This window comes from Mixophyes fleayi, chromosome 8 (assembly GCF_038048845.1).
Source record: "Mixophyes fleayi isolate aMixFle1 chromosome 8, aMixFle1.hap1, whole genome shotgun sequence".
Taxonomy (NCBI): Eukaryota; Metazoa; Chordata; class Amphibia; order Anura; family Limnodynastidae; genus Mixophyes; species Mixophyes fleayi.
Window position 1 is genome coordinate 128,781,248 of NC_134409.1, and position 20,220 is coordinate 128,801,467.

The following is a 20,220-nucleotide window of genomic DNA, read 5'->3' on the forward strand; positions in this document are numbered from 1 at the left end:
TATGGAGGTGGCCATTTTCATGCAGACCAAGATTTAATCAAAGACATGACTTCAGTAATGGAGACAGAAATGTAAAAGACACTTCAGTCTCTAGAGATTCATTAGCTGCTTTTCTTTAACGCATAGTTGCCTATTCTCCCGGAATGTCCAGGAGACTCCATCATTTCTGGGAGACCTCCCGGGAGAGCAGGGCAACCTCCAGGTTCTCACCCCCACAACAGATAAGTGGCAGATGGGGGTGGGGGCTTAATGATGCAAATATTGTGTTATCTTAGTGGGGTCAAAATGTTGTGATTCGTCAAGCCCTGCCCCCGCACACCCACCTCCTCCTGGATCTCCCTGAAGCCAACGAGGAAAAGTTGGCAAGTATGAAATAACACCTACCTGAAACAGCTTCATAATATTTGCAAAAACATGTTTTAATAAAATGGAATAATAATATATGTAATATTGGACATAAACCCATATGGAAATAAAAATTTACTTTTTTTAAACACATTTCCATTCATGAACTCAAAATTACAGGGTTGTGGACATCAGCGGCAGGACAGTCGCCAGCAAAAACGCAGTACAGTCTCCTGAGGCCTCCGCTCTGTTCTTCTGAGTCTGCACATGGCTGGCGCATGCAAAAGTGGCTTCACTGTGCAGACGCTGATCCCTGCGCTTGCTCAGATATACATACTTCCCGATGGTTCCGATTCGGCGCACCACAAAAGGGGTGGGTCTTAACAGGGAAGTGGGTGGGGTTTTTCGAAAATGTGATAATTTGTGAGAGAAGTTTGGTTGGAACGGGGGTGGGACTTGTTTTGTCCCGCTTTTGAAATTCTAAATAGTGGGCGGTATGGATATATACACACAAACAATAATTTACAATAGTCCATCCTCACAAAATCCTAGATTTTGATCCATCTAATCTCAAGTGACAAATAACTCAACAGATTTTACTATGCTATTATTTATTCAGCAAGAAATGAAGGCAACATGAAGAGGTCATGTGTGTTATAAGTACACCCCCGTACTGCTTCCATATCAGTAATGAAGGTCATATGAGCCAGTCGCATCTGAACGACACACAAGACTTCTGGGACAACGTTCTGTGGACAGATGAGGCCCTAACACACAACATCATGTTTGGTGGAAACTAACCACAGCGTATCACCACAATAGCCTCATACCAACAGCATTGTAGTGCAGTGGTTAGCAGTGCTGCCTCACAATACTATGGCCATGGGTTTGATTCCAACCAGGGTCCTATCTGTATGGAGCTTGTATGTGCTCCCAGTATTTGCATTGGTTTCCTCAGATTGCTCTGTGTTGTGTAGTAGACAACCTAGACTGTAAGCTCCAACGGGACAGAATGATTAAATCTTCTCTCACGATGGTTCTATAAATTTATATGGCGCAACTGAACCCGCAGCGCTGTACAGAGAACTCGTTCACATCAGTCCCTGCCCCATTGGAGCTTACAGTCTAAATTCCCTAACATACACACACAGACAGAGAAACTAGGGTCAATTTAGATAGCAGCCAATTAACCTACCAGTATGTTTTTGGAGTGTGGGAGGAAACCAGAGCACCCGGAGGAAATCCACACAAACACAGGGAGAACATACAAACTCCTCACAGATAAGGCCATGGTCGGGAATTGAACTCATGACCCCAGTGCTGTGAGGTAGAAGTGCTAACCACTGAGCTGTCGTGCTGAGATATATATATGTATATATATTTCCTTTTTATAGATATGTGGTCTGTCTCCCTAATAAGCGTTATACCTTTTTTCTTGCTGATACGCAAAAAAATAACAGCTAATTTATACTTCTATAGGAAAAGAAAATATATATTTAATTAAAGGGCAACTTCACCTAAAAATACCTTGGGTATGGGTCCTCCCTGCAGCACAGGGGAGATAAGACAAGTGTCAGAGGAAGTCTACATAGATCATGTAACTTGTTACCAGGGTGCTTACAGCATCCATGTCTCCAACCACAGCATGCTGGGACTTGCAGTTCCACAACAACTGGGTAGCCTCAATTACCATATCACACATACAGAGGAGAGGTTACACTCACCTCCGGCCACAAGATGGCGCACATACTCTCTGCGCCGCAACTCGATCGTCTTCCACTGCATTCATTGCCGGCCTAGTTCTGCTTCCGGTCACCTGACCCGCCGCCTTCTGGTCTCTGTGGTCTGTGAGCTGAGCGGAGAGCGCGCCCCCGATCTCCGGGAGTCAGGCGGTGCGCGTGCACGGGAGGTGAGGAGACACCCCCCGCAGGGGGAGGGGGCACGGTGCTACTGCGGGGATGGAGATGGCTGTGTAGAGACAGTGGTACAAAGAGATGTCAGACATTTTACATCAGGATTATAGCAGTTATAAGGAACCATTCTCTCCCTTCTCCCATTGCAACAACTAACCCCAGCATCCTACCCCTCCCAATGCAGCAACTACCCCCTCCATCACACCTCTATGTATGTCCCTACTCCCACTGCAACAACTATCCCCACCATCCTACCTCTGTGTCCCTCCTCCCAATGCAACAACTACCCCACCATCCTACCTATATGTCCCTCCTCCCAATGCAACAACTACCCCCACCATCCTACTTCCCTGTATGTCCCCCTCCCAATGCAACAACTACCCCCACCATCCTACCTCTGTGTCCCTCCTCCCACTGCAACAACTACCCCCACCATCCTACCTCTGTGTCCCTTTTCCCAATGCAATAACTACCCCCCACCATCCTACTTCTGTGTCCTTCCTCCCAGTGAAACAACTACCCCCACCATCCTACTTCCCTGTATGTCCCCCTCCCAATGCAACAACTACCCCCACCATCCTACCTCTATGTCCCTCCCCTCCCAATGCAACAACTACCCCCACCATCCTACTGCCATGTATATCCCTCCCAATGCAACAACTACCCCCACCATCCTGCCTCTATGTATGTCTCCCTCCCAATGCAACAACTACCCCCACCATCCTACTTCCCTGTATGTCCCCCTCCCAATGCAACAACTACTCCCACCATCCTACCTCTGTGTCCCTCACAATGCAACAACTACCCCAACCATCCTACGTCTTTGTCCCTCCCCTCCCAATTTAACATCAACCCCAACTATCCTACCCCTCCCAATGCAACAAGTACCCCCACCATCCTACCTCGATTTATATCCCCTGTCCCAATGCAAAAGCTACCCCACTATCCTATCTTGCTGTATCGCCCCCTGCCCCCCCCCCCCCCCAAAGGTCTTAGGGTGAAGGGGTGCTCTCAGAGGAGATTATTCAGGGGATGTCGTGCCAATGGGTGTGGTAAGGGGGCAGAGTGGTAGTTATGCCAGGTTTGGGTGAGGCTGTCTTTTTTAAATGATGGTTATTGAGTTTCATCCAGCAGAATTGTTTGATGAATTGATAAAGTCTCTTTCTTTTATCTTGTAGCCTAATGGAGACATGTGAGCAGGAACCGGCCAATGTGGCTCAGGGAACCATGGAGGTTAATGTAGATTATTTACAGCAACTTAAAGATCTTGATATTCCTGAAGAAGAGGCAAAAAAGGTGAGGTTTCCAAATATCATAAGGTATTTGCAGATCATGTGAGGACAGTAATGCACAAGAGAGAAAAACAATATAGTTTTTATTATGTATGGGTATTAGACCATTTTATATTGCCCTCATGAAGTTCAGTGTTGAATGGTGATGGAACATCACAACAGTTCATACAACGTCTGTGTTCTACCAAACTGTGGAATACAAGAGCACATCCTGACTGGTGCAAGCCGAGAATCTTGTATTAATGGTGCAATACGGACTAGTCTGAAGTTCTGATATATAGACTGATCCATGCACAGAGGATATTTACAATGTTAGAAAGTGCTTTACACTAATCTTTTTAGGCATGTTTCATAAGGTTGTAAGAACTTATCGTTTTTTCTTAAGTCACCATGTGTAAGCTTGTTTAAAGGTTAACTGGCATGAAATCTATTCATCAATTATTTCAGTACTGCTGTCATAAAATTCTCTCACCCCCCCCCCCTCTTCCTGCCGCCATTCTTCCACAGTCCTGCTGGTAAAATTCAAGTTCTGTACGGGTAGTGGCACACAGGTGCTTTTCCAGCTTCAGAAGTGCTCATGCCTAAATTTCTTTTATAGTAGCTGTAACAAAATGCATTTTTACAGCTCACAACTTGTTAGGAGCACTGAAAACACATTATGGGACCGTCTACTCCAATAAAACTAATTACAGTTGTTGGGTGTTTTTTTCTATAGTGCCGAGGAGACTTGTCTGAAACGCTGCTATTGTCCTTTTATAAAATGCTCATGTATCGTTCTCTCCATAATACTCCTATAAATGAATTATTTCTACTTGGAGCAGTTAGATGCTGTCCTTTTAAACGTGGTGTATAAAATATCCATGTGATTCCACCTTAAGTCCGATTCCATGTTGTGCTGTCCAACTGCGTGATCGAGCACTCCAGATCATTAAAATTAGCATTTCTTTCTAGTATATTATTAATTTATTGGTATAAATCAAGAGATTCTCTACATGTGGAACCTGAACACTCAATTGGAAGCTCAGACAGACCAAAGTAAATACTTCAGTTTATGGAATTAATTTCAAAATCAATGTTTACTGTATCAGTCAAGAAAACATTCTGTTAAAAAATAATAAAGTTAAGCAGCTTGGATACTTAAGTGAATTGTGACTTAGAATACAGAAACAAATGTTGACACAACCAATAACATCTGATACATTGTTTGCACTACTGCAGTGGATGTAATATATTTGTTTTGCGGGAGAGATTCTTGAAACTCGGCTACAGTCCAGTGTGTAGACAATTTTCTTTATTGTGGGAGAAGATGGCTAAATTGCATGCTGAGGTATGTAGGATGTCTGTATCCTCCAGGGCACCACTGCCTTAGAAAGCCCCCAGAAGACACTCTGCCTGGACTACAGAGGACACAGAAACATCCCATAAACTGTGACATTACAAAACTCATGGATGCTCTTGCAGGGCTGGAATGTACAACTACTATAGGCAATACAGACCATGAGGTCTTCTACTAACTAACAGGAACAGAAAAATTAAATCTCCAACAAGGACTGCACTTCTGTAGGAGGATTCCATTATAAGCGGAATACAGCTGAGAAAAGCCACTGAAGTACAGAAACAAGTAAGGTGCTTACCTGAAGCCACAGCCCCAAGGGATAAAGAGCGCATGTTAAAAATCGTGAAAGCAGCACGAAAAGATGTGGAGGTGGGATGTTATTGTCCATCTAGGGAGGAATTACCTGGCTAATGCTGTCAAGTCATGACCGTAAAAGATGAATTTAGAACCTTAGGTACTGCTCTAAGGCTGGTGCAAGCACTGTCACTTCTTCAGCAGTATTACCCGTACACAGAGGTGAGGACAGAACTCATTGCATTAGAAACTTCAATATGTGGCTAAAGAAGTGGTGTAATGAGGAGAGATTTGGATTAATAGACCATATTCGTGCCATCTGGCAATATATGGGCTTAAACAAAAGTGACGTCCTGCACCCATCTTCAAGGGGAACCAGAATACTAAGTGTGCAGTTTGGATGCTTCATCAGGAACTATGTAAAACTAGCAGGGGGGGAGGAGGGGAGAGTGAACTAAATAGGAATAAAGAAAGCCCCCAACCAAGAGATTGTTTCTGCAGGCTAATGGAACAGATAACATCCACAGCAACAGAAGACAATGCAGATCAAAACCAAATAAACATAGACCGAAAGATGAACATGAGAAGAGAATAAGCCTGTGCTCGGTATATCCCACATTATATATGGTACCAGCTGCTTGGCAATAAGCTCGTGCTCAGTATATCCCATATTGTATGTGGTACCAGCTGCGTGGCAATATAAATACCCATATATGTATACAAAACAAAAATGGCAGTTGTCAGCGCTTATCCTTTACACTGCATATCTGTGTGTATTTAGCAAAATGCATATGAGGTGCCCTTGATGCTGGGATGCAGGCCTAAATGTTTTGATCAAAATATGAACCAATACCTCGTGTTTTCATTTTGCTAGATACACACAGATATGCAGTGTGAAGGATAAGCGCTGACAACTGTCTATTTTGTTTTGTAGAGAGATGGACACAGCTAGGAATAGGAGAGGCACAAACAAACTTTTTGTAACCCTTTATAGCGGCGGTGGAAAATAATGTATAATTCAGGAGGCAGTCAGTCAAATCTCAGAGCTTACAGGATGTTATTTAGGAGTCGGAAATGTTTATCCCCTGACATCAACAGAAATGACCACAAAACGTAAGTAGCAGGAGCAATTTTTTAGGATTTGTCCTGGCACTCTAAAGATATTAGGGGTCACTTGGACAAGATAAATGGTTGAGATATCCGATATGAAGGAAATTATTTCAGGTTCTTGCATATTGCAGTTACTACACGTTTTCATGTCATGTTAGACTAGTTTCTAAACTATCCTTGTTTCGTTTTGTCCCTGTAGGCTCTTATTCTGACCGGGAATGTGTCTGCTGAAGAGGCTGCGATCTTTTACTTTGACAGCTTAGAAAGCCAGAATCGGGTAAGAACTTTCAGAGAGATAAGTCTAGAGCCGGCCATACCCACGTGTTGATTTAGTCATTTTCTGACTGTTATTTCAACGTGGAACAACAACAATCTGAAACTCCTTTAGGTACTTGTAAAACAGCCATTTGTAACAATCTGATTATAGAAGCTTTGAAGCGAGTGTTGTTGGCGGAGGGTGTGGGATGTTCATTGCTGCTCACAACTAATCTCAATGCAACAAACGCACCCTCTTCTTTTCAAAGCTTTGCCACAGTCCCTGTCAAAAAGCGGGATTGTCGTTTTGTTTGGTGTATGGCCCCTTTAAAGTGTAACAAACCAAAATAAATCATACTGTTCTGAATGTAGAGGAGAATATACAGGAATATCTTGCCTGTCTGAATGTCCGATATGCTCATGTTAATCAGAACATTGGTCGTAGTTCATCCCTGGCACCAGGCGTGGATTCTGGTGCCCAAAATACAATTATACACTACTGAATGCATCTGTGGGATCAGAGTTTTATTTGCTTTTAATGAAATACTTTGATCCTTTATTTACATGTTTACATATTACAATCAGACAATTACAGCAAATTATTTTCAATAACATACAATTTTAGATAAGGTACAGCACCCACTTTAAGAGAGCTCCTCATTACAGCTCCCAGGAAAAAAGATTGCAAAAATTGATTGGATCTTGGTGTTTTCTTCCACTGTTAAATGATCAGGTCGGCCGACCACACACAATTGAATCGTCCAGCACACACAGACAAGCAGATTAAATTGTGCAGGATAACGTCGCTCGATTGAATTCCGATCAAACGATCTCACAGATCTGATCACTGCAAACCAAGACAACCAGATCACTTTTCTGACTTATGTTTTAGCCAGGTTTGATCATTTGTGTTGGTTGTCACCCACAAGATGCAACAATATCTTTCCAAATTGCTGAGAAACAATATGTCCAACCTACGTGTGTCGCCAGTTAAAGAAACCAACAGCACTATTTGCTGTCTTGATAAACGGATCAGGGGACATGTATGACAACTGTGCACCGATTTTCACACGGTCGTCAAATATATTTAAAGGATATTCATTGTCGTTCATTAAATCACGACATTACAGTTGGACAATTCTCACACATTAAGGAATTGACTCATGCCAGTTTATTAGTACATCTTTTTTTAGTACAACATCTCTGTCTCCTTTAGGAGGTAGATGAGGATCCCTTCTATTACAAGATGGTATTTGTGGTGAATATGGATCTCTCCATGGGAGTGGGGAAGGTAGGCTTTTTTTTTTTTTAACAACAATGTGTTTTTAAAGTGATTTGTATTTTGGCGCTGTGTATGGTCTTGTTCTGATAATGCTGTAACGATGCACTTGCTACAGAAAAAGTAGCATATTCATATTTATCTATTTTATTTATAATCCTCCTGTTGACATTGTAATAGAAACAAAGATTCTACTTTAAATATACAATGGAGGAGTACCTTGTATCCATTTATTGATTAACTGATCTACTGGCCACCAGTTAGATCTCAACATATCAGACAGGTAACTTCATTTAATGCCTACATTGAAAACGCCTTTAAAGCTGCATTAATACCTGCGAAAACATTTTCGGAAAGTACTCCTGCTCCCTAGATGTAACCCGTAAAGTCGCCATCTTTAAATGGTGGCAAGGGGGGGTGTGAACAAGGGGACCAATTACAAGCTGCTAGCTCTTGATTGCGGCTTGTGATTGGTCCCCATGCTCATCCACAGTGCTCGCATGGGTTTTGCCTGGGACTTGGTTATGGGCACCTTTTAAAGAAAATATTTTCCTATGTGGTAGTTTGACTTTAATTGCTTTTTGAAAAAAAACAACATAACTTCAGAACGAGCCTTGTTATATAGGAGGACTATGATCAGTTTTGCTCCACTAATGACATAACCCTAAGAAGCCATTTTCAGACAGAATTCTTCTCAATATAAATCTAAGGATAAAACATAAATTATGAATATAAAGTATTGTATCATAATCATTTATTTATGTAGTGTATAATACAATAGCACTTTGCTAACTCTTTATATTGCTACCATCGGTTGTATTTATTTAACAAAAGAAAATATAAGAATACTTTTCTGTTGCCTTGTCTGTAACACCACTCTCACTATATTACCAGCTTTGGTGTTTGCAATAAGCACATTGTTAAGAGGGAGCACTGTATAAATGTTATATATATGATATAAAATAGATAATATATAATATTTTCTAATGAATGAGGGAGAATCTTGGATCTTATGTTTGAATTGTCATTTGTTCTGTAATAAGTCTTAGGACAGGTAATGCTGATCTTTCCCTGGGAACATTTGAGATACTCCTACCTCTCCTCTCTGGTTCTTTATGGAATAAATGGACATAATATCAAACTAGAGATCAGTTGTCCAGTTTTGAAAACAACCTGTTATCTTGTATTATTTTAGCACACGTTCTGCTCTGTACTAAATAACATGAATCGTGGTTATTAGACCGTGCAGGAGTGGCTCAATCAGCTGAGTACACATCTCCAGTAGGACACTCACACTCTCCCTCTCCCCCCTTCCTCAGATTGCTGCCCAGGTGGGGCACGGGGCCGTCAGTCTATATCAACTCTTGTTAAAGGAGGCAAAGACGAGGGAGATGGCCTATAAGTGGGATGAGTATGGGTAAGTGCCCACAATCGTCTCATTGACCATACTGCATTATCTTCTTTTTACAGATGGAAACACTGTTTTTAAATACATTTCCTGTTAAAAAAACAATTTAGGAGCCAGCTGGACATTTTAATGATCAGAGAAGAGGTGCAGCCGTTGAGACACCAGCTCTGTGTCCCGTTGTTGGTCTCGCCCTGCACTCCGTAATGGGGTGTTAATATTTTTACAAGAATCACGGTGCAGGCTCCTCCTCCGTTCTCACACATAACCACTTAGAAGGCAGCGTCCCCCTGGGATAAGTTGCCTTTGCAAGCGGTGCCAATATATAGTGGGGCTTCTGTGGCACGTGCCAGGGTGGTCTTAAACCCAGCAGATTGTGAGGCCCCTGCTCAGGAATTCATAATTGGGCATTATTATTTGTTAACCTTTAAAATGCTATCGCCATATAGTTTACGGAGATGTCTGTCCCACGCACTGGGTGCTATAGGTATCGGGCAGCTCTTTAGCTTTCAATAAGAACTACAGTGAACTGATAATGATCAAGTTCAGATGTAATTATGTGCCCCATGGGTGGTAATAGCCTCCTGTGGGTGCAGGAAACCTCATCATGTGATCACTGGGGGTTACTGCAAAAGGGGGAGGCCGGTGGTCTAGTAAGGCCCAGATCAGTGCTCCTACTGCCCCCTAGTGGTAATTCGTTATCTAGGCATTGCATGAAGAATCTAATTTTGGTGGTATTAGGGGAGCTGTTGATGTTTAGAGTGTGGGACCCCCTCCATTAATCAGAGAAATAAGGATCATCAGTCGGAGACTACATGTTGTCCACAGATTATGTAATTCTATTGTGTTTAGTAGAATTCTTAGTATGTTCCATGTCTCTGCAGGGCTAAAAAGGTTGTTCTTCAGGGCTCTAGTACCGCTCACCTAATGGAGTTACAAGCTCTTGCCATAAGTATGGATTTACCAGCGTACCTGGTGCAGGATGCAGGCAGGACCCAGGTAACAGAATGAATGTTCCCATTGTCACTTCCCTGGGAATGTATGTCTGCTAAACTCCGCATTGCAAAAAAGCTGACATTTACCAACCTTGTCTCAGATTGCAGCTGGGTCACATACGGTCCTCGCCATCATAGGGGAAGAGGAAATCGTGAATAAGGTGACCGGCAAGCTGAAGTTGCTGAACTGAGAAGACCCCCCCCATGACGAGCGGAGAGCACACACGTGCTGGTGAGAGGCTGTTGAGATGTTCCTATACCACCTCCCCCGCACATCGGTTGTCTGCGCGGAGAGGGAGAGTACGGCGGACCCGTCTCGCATGCGCCGCACTGACAAGTAATGCTCTGCATCCATCGCCACTCACAACGGAGATACCGTGTCTTGGTACACATCCAAAACTAAAAAGAAGTAGCCAAATAACGCTATTAAAAGGTCACTAGTGGAGTACTGATTAGTCAGATAAAGTACTGTATGTGTAAATTCAGGAGTTTTGAGCTTTCGTTTTTAAAATGACCCAAAACAGAGTTGACTCTTGTCTTATATTTATGATGTTAGTGGTAACTTTATCCCGAATAGCCTCAGTGGAGAGATGCCTGTATTTACTATAGAGTATAAGTGCACGTAATATACAGCAGTGCGTCACATTTTAGCAGTATTACTTTACCCTTATTTATGATCATTGTTGTGGATAAAATGTACTTGATAACAAATACCGCCCTCATTTTATATTATTGTGCCATTATATCCAATGTTCTGTGTCCCTGCCAATAATAATGACGTCTATAACAAGGACAGGTTCCCGAACCTGTTTTCTACGCGGTTGGTTTGTTAGGAGACGCAGATTAAAATGCGTCTCCTTCCCTCCTATAAGGCTGGGTACACACTACAGGCTTATCACCCGATTATCTGGCCAGACACACGAGATCACATTAATGTGTACACTCCAACGATGAACGATTGTCGTTCCGAAGCACATCGGATCGTTTGATTTGATTTTACAAACGTACTAAAAATCTCGGGTCAATGGTGGAACAATGTCAATACAATCCTGCAGTGTGTACGCACTCAGGAGCGGCAGTGTCCATAGATCTCTATGGGGTTTACAGCGTCGTGATCTTTTCAGCTGATAGTTATGACAGATGAAGAGCACAGAGCTGAAAGTAAATCGTATATAGTGTGTACACATGAATCATGCTGATCTGGATTTTCAGTCGTTGGTAAAATCGTTAACGATATCGCATCGGGAGACGTTTTCTGTAGTGTGTACCCAGCCTAACACCCCGAAGGATTAATTTTCTCCATGAAACAAAGGGAAGATATCCCGACTCCATGGTCCAGGATTATGCTGCCTGTCTGCTAGGTTATATCTTGTGGTTTACTTGGATAGTAGCTTGCGTCATTGTATCCAGTTGTTGCTTTGTCATCCAAGCTTGGCTTGATCAAGTCCTGCTGAAACCTGGCTGGGGAATTGCATTTCATTGGTACTGCATAAGTAGCGTCACTCCTGCCCTACCCTTACACTATAGGATCATAACTTTATGTGAGCTATTTGCCCACATATAGAAGGTTTCATTCCTTATGCAGCCTTGAAAACCCCCATCCTAGACCCCGACTCTTAATACCATGGTGTAAATACCACCATGGGCTATAATCCATATCAGCCAATCAGAAATGAGCTTATCAGTCTGACCTGAACTATTGATTTGGCTGCTGTATGTTACCCCAACATGGTATTATAGGGCCACTCAACCTAAAATACAGGTTGTAATACTCCTAAATCTGTAATAGTTCTCATTTAGGGTCAGGATTAGAAATGGTTTGGTGCTATTTGGGATTTGCGCAAATTTTGCCTGACCTAAGTCTGTAGAAGTCTGATCTGCATTGAAAATTGGTTTCGAAGTGGAAACGTGTTATTTAAATTCTCTTTAGTTCTGGCTAGTTTCTGTCACATACTTGTTTGTAAATATTGCTAGTTATCTTGCATATAAAGCAAACATCATGTTGGATCACTTCCATTAGGTAAACTGTTGCTGTGTTAATGCACATACACTTCTCTTTACCATTTATTGGTGGTTTTAACCACAATGAAGTTGTAAGAGTTTGTTTTCTGCAGACTGCACCAGTTCTGTTTTCATCCACTTAGACATTGATAAGAAGAACATTGTTATGTCAATGATGTTCCATTAAATCACTTTCTGTTCATTGAATAAAATCTATTGTGACTGAATGTTTTGTATAGTAAAGCAAAAAGTTGTATTCCCCAGCTTTTCGAGTAAATGGTTTCCTGTTAAATCCGGCTTTGTTTTCTGATTATTTGCACTAATTTTATATGCTAATACAAAAGGTGATTTTGCAGATCTACATCCTAGAAACAACCCTTCAATTTATCCATTTGTATCTGGTCAGTTATCCACGACCAGGGGGTAAATGTATCAAGCCGAGAGTTTTCCAGCAGGTTTGAAAAGTGGAGATGTTGCCTATAGCAACCAATCAGATGCTAGATATAATTTTGTAGAATGTACTAAATAAATGATAGCTAGAATCTGATTGGTTTTTCACACACTTTGAGAACTAATGCTGTGGCTAGTTTTGGCAGTCAATTTCATTTCAGTGCTTTATGTAATTGTATCATTCACTGCCTGGGGTTACCTTTTAGCACCACTTAGTTTGCATTCAGTAAACATTTCACAAACCATAATATAGATTACATGGAATTGTATCGCACAAGATAAAAAGGATTACATGCAGCAAGAACCGTCCACCAGAGGGAGCTCTTATCTTTCTCTACTTGTCTTTGTAGAATTGCATTGAAATGTCATAATTAGCTCACTAATTATTAGAGACCTGTTTTGTATATATGTAAATTTCATACATGTTCTGATTATAGAAGCCTTCCTACGAAACATTGTAGAGGTGTGCGACTGTTTCCATTGCACCTTTAAGTGCAGGAAGATTAGTGTCGGTGTTGAAAGTGACGTCATTCCCTGCTGCCTGCATGTTAAAGCCACAGAATTATTAGTTTTTTTTTAAACAGTCGATATGGACACTGTCGGGGATCCCACGCTTCACACTGACAATGTCGGGGTAGCCCATGTCGGGCTGTCCGTCATCGGGTTTTAGTATCCCACCCAATACACAAAGGTAAACAATTGTCATACATCTTACAATGTGTGGTGTACATTCATTGATGTCTGATAGCAGTGTTTTGTAGGGCATTATGGGGCTTAGTGCGCTGTCCCAAGTCAGCAGTATGCACTGCAGGATATACTAGGCTGCAGTAATGAGGAGCAAGATGTCCTCCGTCTGCTCTTGTCCAACGCAGACCCCTTTAAAGAGACTGTAAGTTACATCAGAGCCAGCCTAGGAGAAGAGACACCTGTCAGCACTGGGAGAATATCCTGCCGTCTCTTGCCCAATAAAGACACAATCGGCATACCGCTGCATCATGGGCAGCCTAAAAAGAACGAACCTTGGATGATTGCCGGCACATGAAAAAAAACTGTGTTCCCCCGCACAACTCCTAACACAGAACCGCACAACAAAAACAACTACTATAGTGGTCATTTTAAGTGATAAGACATGCAATACCCAGAAAGAACTGTACTTGGGGAATTCGATTGGTAGCTCCTGAAGGAAGTTGTGTCTACCTGAAGCTACAGTGGTGGGAGATATTGAAGGGAGCAGAAAGTATGCAGAGGTGGATGGCATTGTCCATCTACAGTCAAAGGACCACTCGTACTGATGTTATGGTCAAGGAAAAATTTAGGAAGTTGCAGACTGCTTTCAGGTGGCAAACACTGTTCCATAAATACCCAGGTGCAGGAAGCAGAACCGCTTGTATTAGGAACATCAATGTGGTACAAAGTGGAGCTTAGACTTCTAGAACCTGGGGATATATTGTCCTGTGCAAAAGTGATGGCCACATCCATCACAACACCAATGGTCCAGGGGCAGTTTTGCTCCCTTTAGCTGAATTGGCTCCAAACTGATACTAAAGCCCGAGGTGAGATAATTGCTTCGTCGGGAAGTACTTAAACTAGCAGAGGGGGCAATAACATGAATTGGTGTTCAATCTGGTCCCTTCCCTAGAGTTATTGTTTAGGAGGCTTTTACAGCAGGAAACTTCTCCACTGCAATATAAGTCAGCTCAGATATTAAAACAGGACACACGTACATCGTAACCGTTAAAATCAGACTAAAACTATGTAACCATACTTGGCAGAAGAATATGAGGGAATAGGAGAAGCACTAACAAAAGTCTTAGAGTGGTGTGTATGAATGTTCATAGCGTGGTATATAAACCGCCAGAACCGATAGTGATAACGACGAGGGATGATTATTATATTGATATTGTGGCTATTACAGTGCAATGAAAACCACGACTGCGAAATACTCTATATGGAAGGACACAGTGGGAAAATAGGAGGTAAAGTAGAGACTTAAGTGAAGTAAAACCTAAATGCTACTTTTAATACAAAGTATTTGACAATGAAACAGGCACCTTGGGTCACTTAAGAAGAAGTTAATCCTTGTACTTGGGTGATCTACCCACCTCGCGGGCAGGACGAGACAATGGACAGTGAAATTAGGTCATTGCTATAACGATATAAGAAGTAGAGTTAATATTCATCGGAGACTTTAATCTAGCTGATGTAGACCAGAATGGGTCTTGTACATGTTCCACCAGATGTATTGACAGTCTGAATTCCTTAGAGCCATCATGCAAGCAGTCGGTGAGGGAGCCCACTTGCAGAAAAACAATACTAGACTTCATACTAAAGGCAGACAAAGGAATCTAGAAGTCAGAAGTCACTATTTCAGGAACTGCTTTGTTACATTGTAAATAGACAATGTAACAAAGCAGTTATGGAGGCCATATTAGACAGACCTAATTTTGAGATTGTGCGACCTAATTTTGAGATTGTGCAAAGATTGGTGCGTGCACTAAATCGCAAAACGTACCAGGAAAAACTGAAGGATCTATACATGTATATCTTGGAGCATAAAAGGGAGAGGGGGGAATGTGATAGAAGCTTTCAGATACAACAAGGGTTTCATTAAGGTAGAGGGGGAAAACTTCATTCAGTGCACATTAAGTAACAAGAGGACATGCACTGACACTGCAGGGCAGCAAGTTTAAGGGCAATTTGTGTGAAAATTACTTTCCAGAAGAAGTAGTGGATCGATGGATTAGTCTCCCAACACTGGTAGTAAAGACTTATACACTGGGGGGGATTTTTAGCCATTTTCATAGAACTCCTAACATCACAGTACTAAGAGTGATAGACAATTCTTGTCTAGATAGCTATAAGTGTCTACTACCTACATACAGTGTATCGCTCCCATTTAAAAAAAAAACCTGTCATCTCTTCCAACCCGGACAGTCTGTATGTTGTGGGATTCCATGAAGGAACAATTGTGTGTTGCAAAGGTTCTCTTTGGAGACGGTTGTCATAGCAGCTGACCACAGCAGTGTATAGTCAAGCTTTGCACTCTGCCAGAGACTGATGCATTCTATACGCATGTATGTGCAAGCCTATATATATATATATATATATATATATATATATATATATATTATTTATGTTTTAATCTTTTCAGTGGATATTTGCGAAGCATGATAGCATAGTGGATAGTATTATTTCTTTGGATTGTGACCAGGTTGCAATCTGCATAGTGCGTATATATTGTCTCCGTGTTCACGTTCCCTTCCACTGTCCAAAGACATAATGGCAGAGAGACTTCCGGGTAAATTGGCCTTCGATTGGTGGTCAGCCTGAGTTAGGGATATTAGATTGGAAGCTTGGGAGTGACGCGTTTGACTAAAGTACAGCATTATGGATTATGTTAGCGCTATGTGAAAATAAATATATATTTCTGACAGATGGAGGCAATGACTCAACAGCAGTATTTGAACAACAAGATACCCCATGCCCTTCCACAACAGTCAAACAGCTACAGGTTAGAGCTGGTATACATTATATAACCGCCCACCCCCCAGCCATCACACCTGTGTCTATCGATTTGAAAGTCACACTGAAAATGCCCCCATAATGTATTACAGTTGTTGTCAATAGTACCAAAGATTGACCTGCATGTTCTCATTTTCATCCTGACATTGCTGACATTGACACCCCCCACATCTCCCTTTAGATTGTAAGCTCTTCTCTCCTGTTCTCATTACCTGTAACTTTTGCTCACAAACTACACTGCACACCTCCTCCTTGGGCTCTCTGCCCATTGGCTCCGCTTCTCCGTTGTTTTTGCACCTCTTTCAGTGGCTCTAACCCTGTTAGTTGGGCCCACACTAATGGGCACAAGTTTCATCTTGCACTGAATATACCCCTTGTACCCCAGTAGCTGTGATGAGAGTTGTAGTGTTAATTGTTTACTGTATTGTACTGTTATACCATGTACTGTCCTGTTGTTTGCCCTCTGTACGGCCCTGCGGACCTTATTTGACGGCCTAGAAATAAAGGTTAATAATAATTAACCATCAAACAAACAGATCAGTCTCTCGTTAAGAATAAAGACCTAATTACTGTAATAGAGTCCTGTTACACAGATTGAAAGTGCCTTACACTCCAACACAACCTTACATCAGGCTTAACCGAAGCTCCCTGAATAATCCGCAGCTCCAATTAGAACTTTGGATTCTGTCTCAGCTGTAATGTTAGAGGGATCCGTCCCTGTCTGGGAGAAAAGGACAAGGGGCCTGATTCATTAAGGATCTTAAATGAAGAGGTATCTTATTTCAGTCTCCTGGACAAAACCATGTTACAATGCAAAGGGTGCAAACTAGTTTTCTGTTTTGCACATAAGTTAAATACTGACTGTTTTTTCATGTAGCACACAAATCTCAACTTTAAATTTCAGTGTACAAATAAGCTATCAAGTATTTGTGCGTTACATGAAAAACCAGTCAGTATTTAACTTATGTGCAAAACAGAATACTCATTTGCACCCCTCGCATTGTAACATGGTTTTGTCCAGGAGACTGGAATAAGATTCCTCTGCATTTAAGATCCTTAATGAATCAGGCCCCAGATAGTCAACTGAGGTTGAGAACTGGGGGCAGGTTTTTACAAATATAACTGATTTCCAGTGTTTGCACCATTTTAATTGCAATTTGCAGTACATAATTTGCCTTGTTCTCTGGAGACTCTTAATAATAAAAAAAATTGAAGCTGTATGTTAACCTGATTGAAATAGCACGGCCCCTCAGGATGGTGTAACAGAAGAACATTTATCAAAAACTGCTGTACTCTTTGAAATATTTTTCAACTATAGCGATAGGTTATTTTCTAGTGCTGGTACGAGGCAACAGAAAATCAGCCTTATCACCGCATTTTAATAAATAGAACTTCGGAATCTATCGCATATGCTCATTTAACTTTTAAAGCATATTGGATACAAGTATACCAAGAATTGTAGTACTGCATAATTGGTCAATATTTAAAAAAGGCATCCTTCAAAACTTGGAGCTGACTCTGGAAATCCCTGATGTCAGTCATTTTAGGCAGAATCGTCCTTAATTATTAATATAATCCTTTATTCATAGGCTGCCACAGATTTCCAGAGTACCATATATTAGGTAAGTAGAGCATAGTACAAAGACACAGAGGACCAACGGGCTAAATACCGAACAGTAAAGAAGCATAAACACAAGGATAGCCAGAGGTTAAGCATAAAGCTGTACGTAAGACATAATACGTAATGTGCATCACAAACAAGTGTTGTACATAATAAACAACAGGTACGATACAAGGACACACAGCTGGATGAAGTGGGAGCAGATAAGGAGAGGGCTTGTGAAAGCTTACAATCTAATAGGGAGGGGCAGGTTGGGTCACCGAGAATGGAGTTAGTTGGGAGGCATTTCAAATTCAATTCATAGGCTGGTGGAGTATCTGCATATATAGGATAATTCTATAGGTGATGAGTGGGAGAAGACGTGGAATGGGATGTTATCAGTGGGAATCTGAGGTGCTGGCCATTGACAAGGGCACCATGCCCCTCGCAGGGTGTGGAGTGAGTGGGGGTTGGAGATGTAGGGTGGGTGAGTGGCTGAGGGCTTTATAGCCCAGAGTGAAAATTATGTAAGGATTGGCAGAGCGGGGAGGCAGAAAAGAGGAAGTAGGAGGATGGAGATGAGAGCATAGATGAGAATTTTTGTAACATCACAGATGAGAAATTAACTTTTTCCGGCAATATTCTGATGGTGAGAAACATTAGGCTCGGGAGAGACAGACTGGATGTTAGGAAAGAGTCAGAAGGTGGAGTCACAAGGAACAGAGGAGACTCTAGTTGTTTTCCAAACCTCCCCACAAAGACGGATGTGGACAGGTTTGGAAACTCTAGAGAGAGAGGTGAAGATGAGCTCTGACTTAGGGACAGGAGGGGATGAGCTCCGACTTAGGGAGAGGAGGGGATGAGCTCCGACTTAGGGACAGGAGGGGATGAGCTCCGACTTAGGGACAGGAGGGGATGAGCTCCGACTTAGGGACAGGAGGGGATGAGCTCCGACTTAGGGACAGGAGGGGATGATCTCCGACTTAGGGACAGGAGGGGATGAGCTCCGACTTAGGGACAGGAGGGGATGAGCTCCGACTTAGGGACAGGAGGGGATGAGCTCCGACTTAGGGACAGGAGGGGATGAGCTCCGACTTAGGGACAGGAGGGGATGAGCTCCGACTTAGGGACAGGAGGGGATGAGCCCCGACTTAGGGACAGGAGGGGATGAGCCCCGACTTAGGGACAGGAGGGGATGAGCTCCGACTTAGGGACAGGAGGGGATGAGCTCCGACTTAGGGACAGGAGGGGATGAGCTCCGATTTAGATATGTTGAGTTTTATGTAATAATGGCACTTCCATGAGGAGATAGCAGATAACCAGCTGGACACACAAGAAAGGAGAGAAGGAAGGAGACGTAGATTTGGGTGTCATCAGTGTAGAGGTGGTACTGGAAACTGATGGAGGATGTGTATAGCGAGAAGAGCGGAGGCCAGGGTACAGGGCCTTGTGAAACCCGACAGATAGAGGGGAGGTGACGCAGAGCAGAACCAGAGAAGGAGCAGCCAGAGAGGTATTAATGACAGCTAATTACATCTTAAAAATACCAGGACATCATTAACAATCATCTAGTCTTCACCAAGTACTACAATTTGATAAATCTAATCTCCTGTGGCAAAACAGATTTTAGCATTCTTTATTCAGAATAAAATAAGCCGTCATGAAGAAGCCTTGCGAGGCCTTCATGCAAATGACCATTTGTACACACCATTTACATGCACCAGAGGGAGCTCTTAGTTGTGCGAAAGGCTTTGTAGATAGGTTTCACGGCCTACTGATCTCTACAGAGTTTCTGTCACAAGACTATGAAGTCATCGTGGAATTACAGGAGGAGGGTAAACTCTGATACACCTACCACACAGGAGAGCTTCCAAACATTTCAGACTTTTTATTTTGTATTATTCTACAGATATAACAGATTTAAATTAAGCCCACGTTCGAAACATAATTTCAACACTGCATTTATAAACTAAATAAATGAAACATCTGCTACATTGCATGTTGCTGCGCTCCTCCTCAGCCTGTGCAAATAACAAGGAATATCAACATTTCCTGGGCATTGGAGCTTGAGGAGGAAACAATTGGTTAACATCTCAACTTCACTTTAAACTGAGCTCTAATACATGTGTCTCACATTTTCCAAAAACTAGCTACACAATCTAATATCGTTACCACAAACCAGTTAGGTCATTAAAATATCTTATGTCTTTTTAGCGGAAGGAGGCTACAAAATGTCTGAATGAATGCACAAAGAGACGGACGGCCTGGCCACGTCAACAGTAAAACCCATATTACAGCATGCTTGCATTCCTTTCTATTTAAGGATGACTCAACAGAACCTTTGGCTTACACAGCTGCAAGTAGAAAAAAAAAAAAGGTTTCTTCCAAAAAACCACAGGCTCCCAAAAAATGATACACACCTT

The 20,220-nt window shown here is 42.2% G+C and overlaps 1 protein-coding gene across 1 annotated transcript; it reads left to right on the forward strand.

Annotated features, from left to right (window-relative positions):
- The first annotated feature begins 2,134 nt into the window (after positions 1-2,134).
- LOC142099706 (putative peptidyl-tRNA hydrolase 2) lies at positions 2,135-12,517 on the forward strand. Its single transcript, XM_075183482.1, has 7 exons — positions 2,135-2,254; positions 3,437-3,554; positions 6,490-6,567; positions 7,762-7,836; positions 9,144-9,241; positions 10,114-10,228; positions 10,326-12,517. The coding sequence occupies exons 2-7, from the start codon at positions 3,441-3,443 to the stop codon at positions 10,413-10,415; spliced, it is 570 nt and encodes a 189-aa protein (XP_075039583.1). The 5' UTR covers positions 2,135-2,254; positions 3,437-3,440; the 3' UTR covers positions 10,416-12,517.
- Positions 12,518-20,220: the final 7,703 nt, after the last annotated feature.

Excerpts from the sequence above, each read along its gene's own strand:
- LOC142099706 (XM_075183482.1), top strand. The coding sequence starts at position 3,441 with ATGGAGACATGTGAGCAGGAACCGGCCAATGTGGCTCAGGGAACCATG. Across the intron at positions 6,568-7,761 it reads GCTTAGAAAGCCAGAATCGG|GAGGTAGATGAGGATCCCTT; the intron begins GTAAGAACTTTC and ends TGTCTCCTTTAG. Across the intron at positions 10,229-10,325 it reads AGGATGCAGGCAGGACCCAG|ATTGCAGCTGGGTCACATAC; the intron begins GTAACAGAATGA and ends ACCTTGTCTCAG.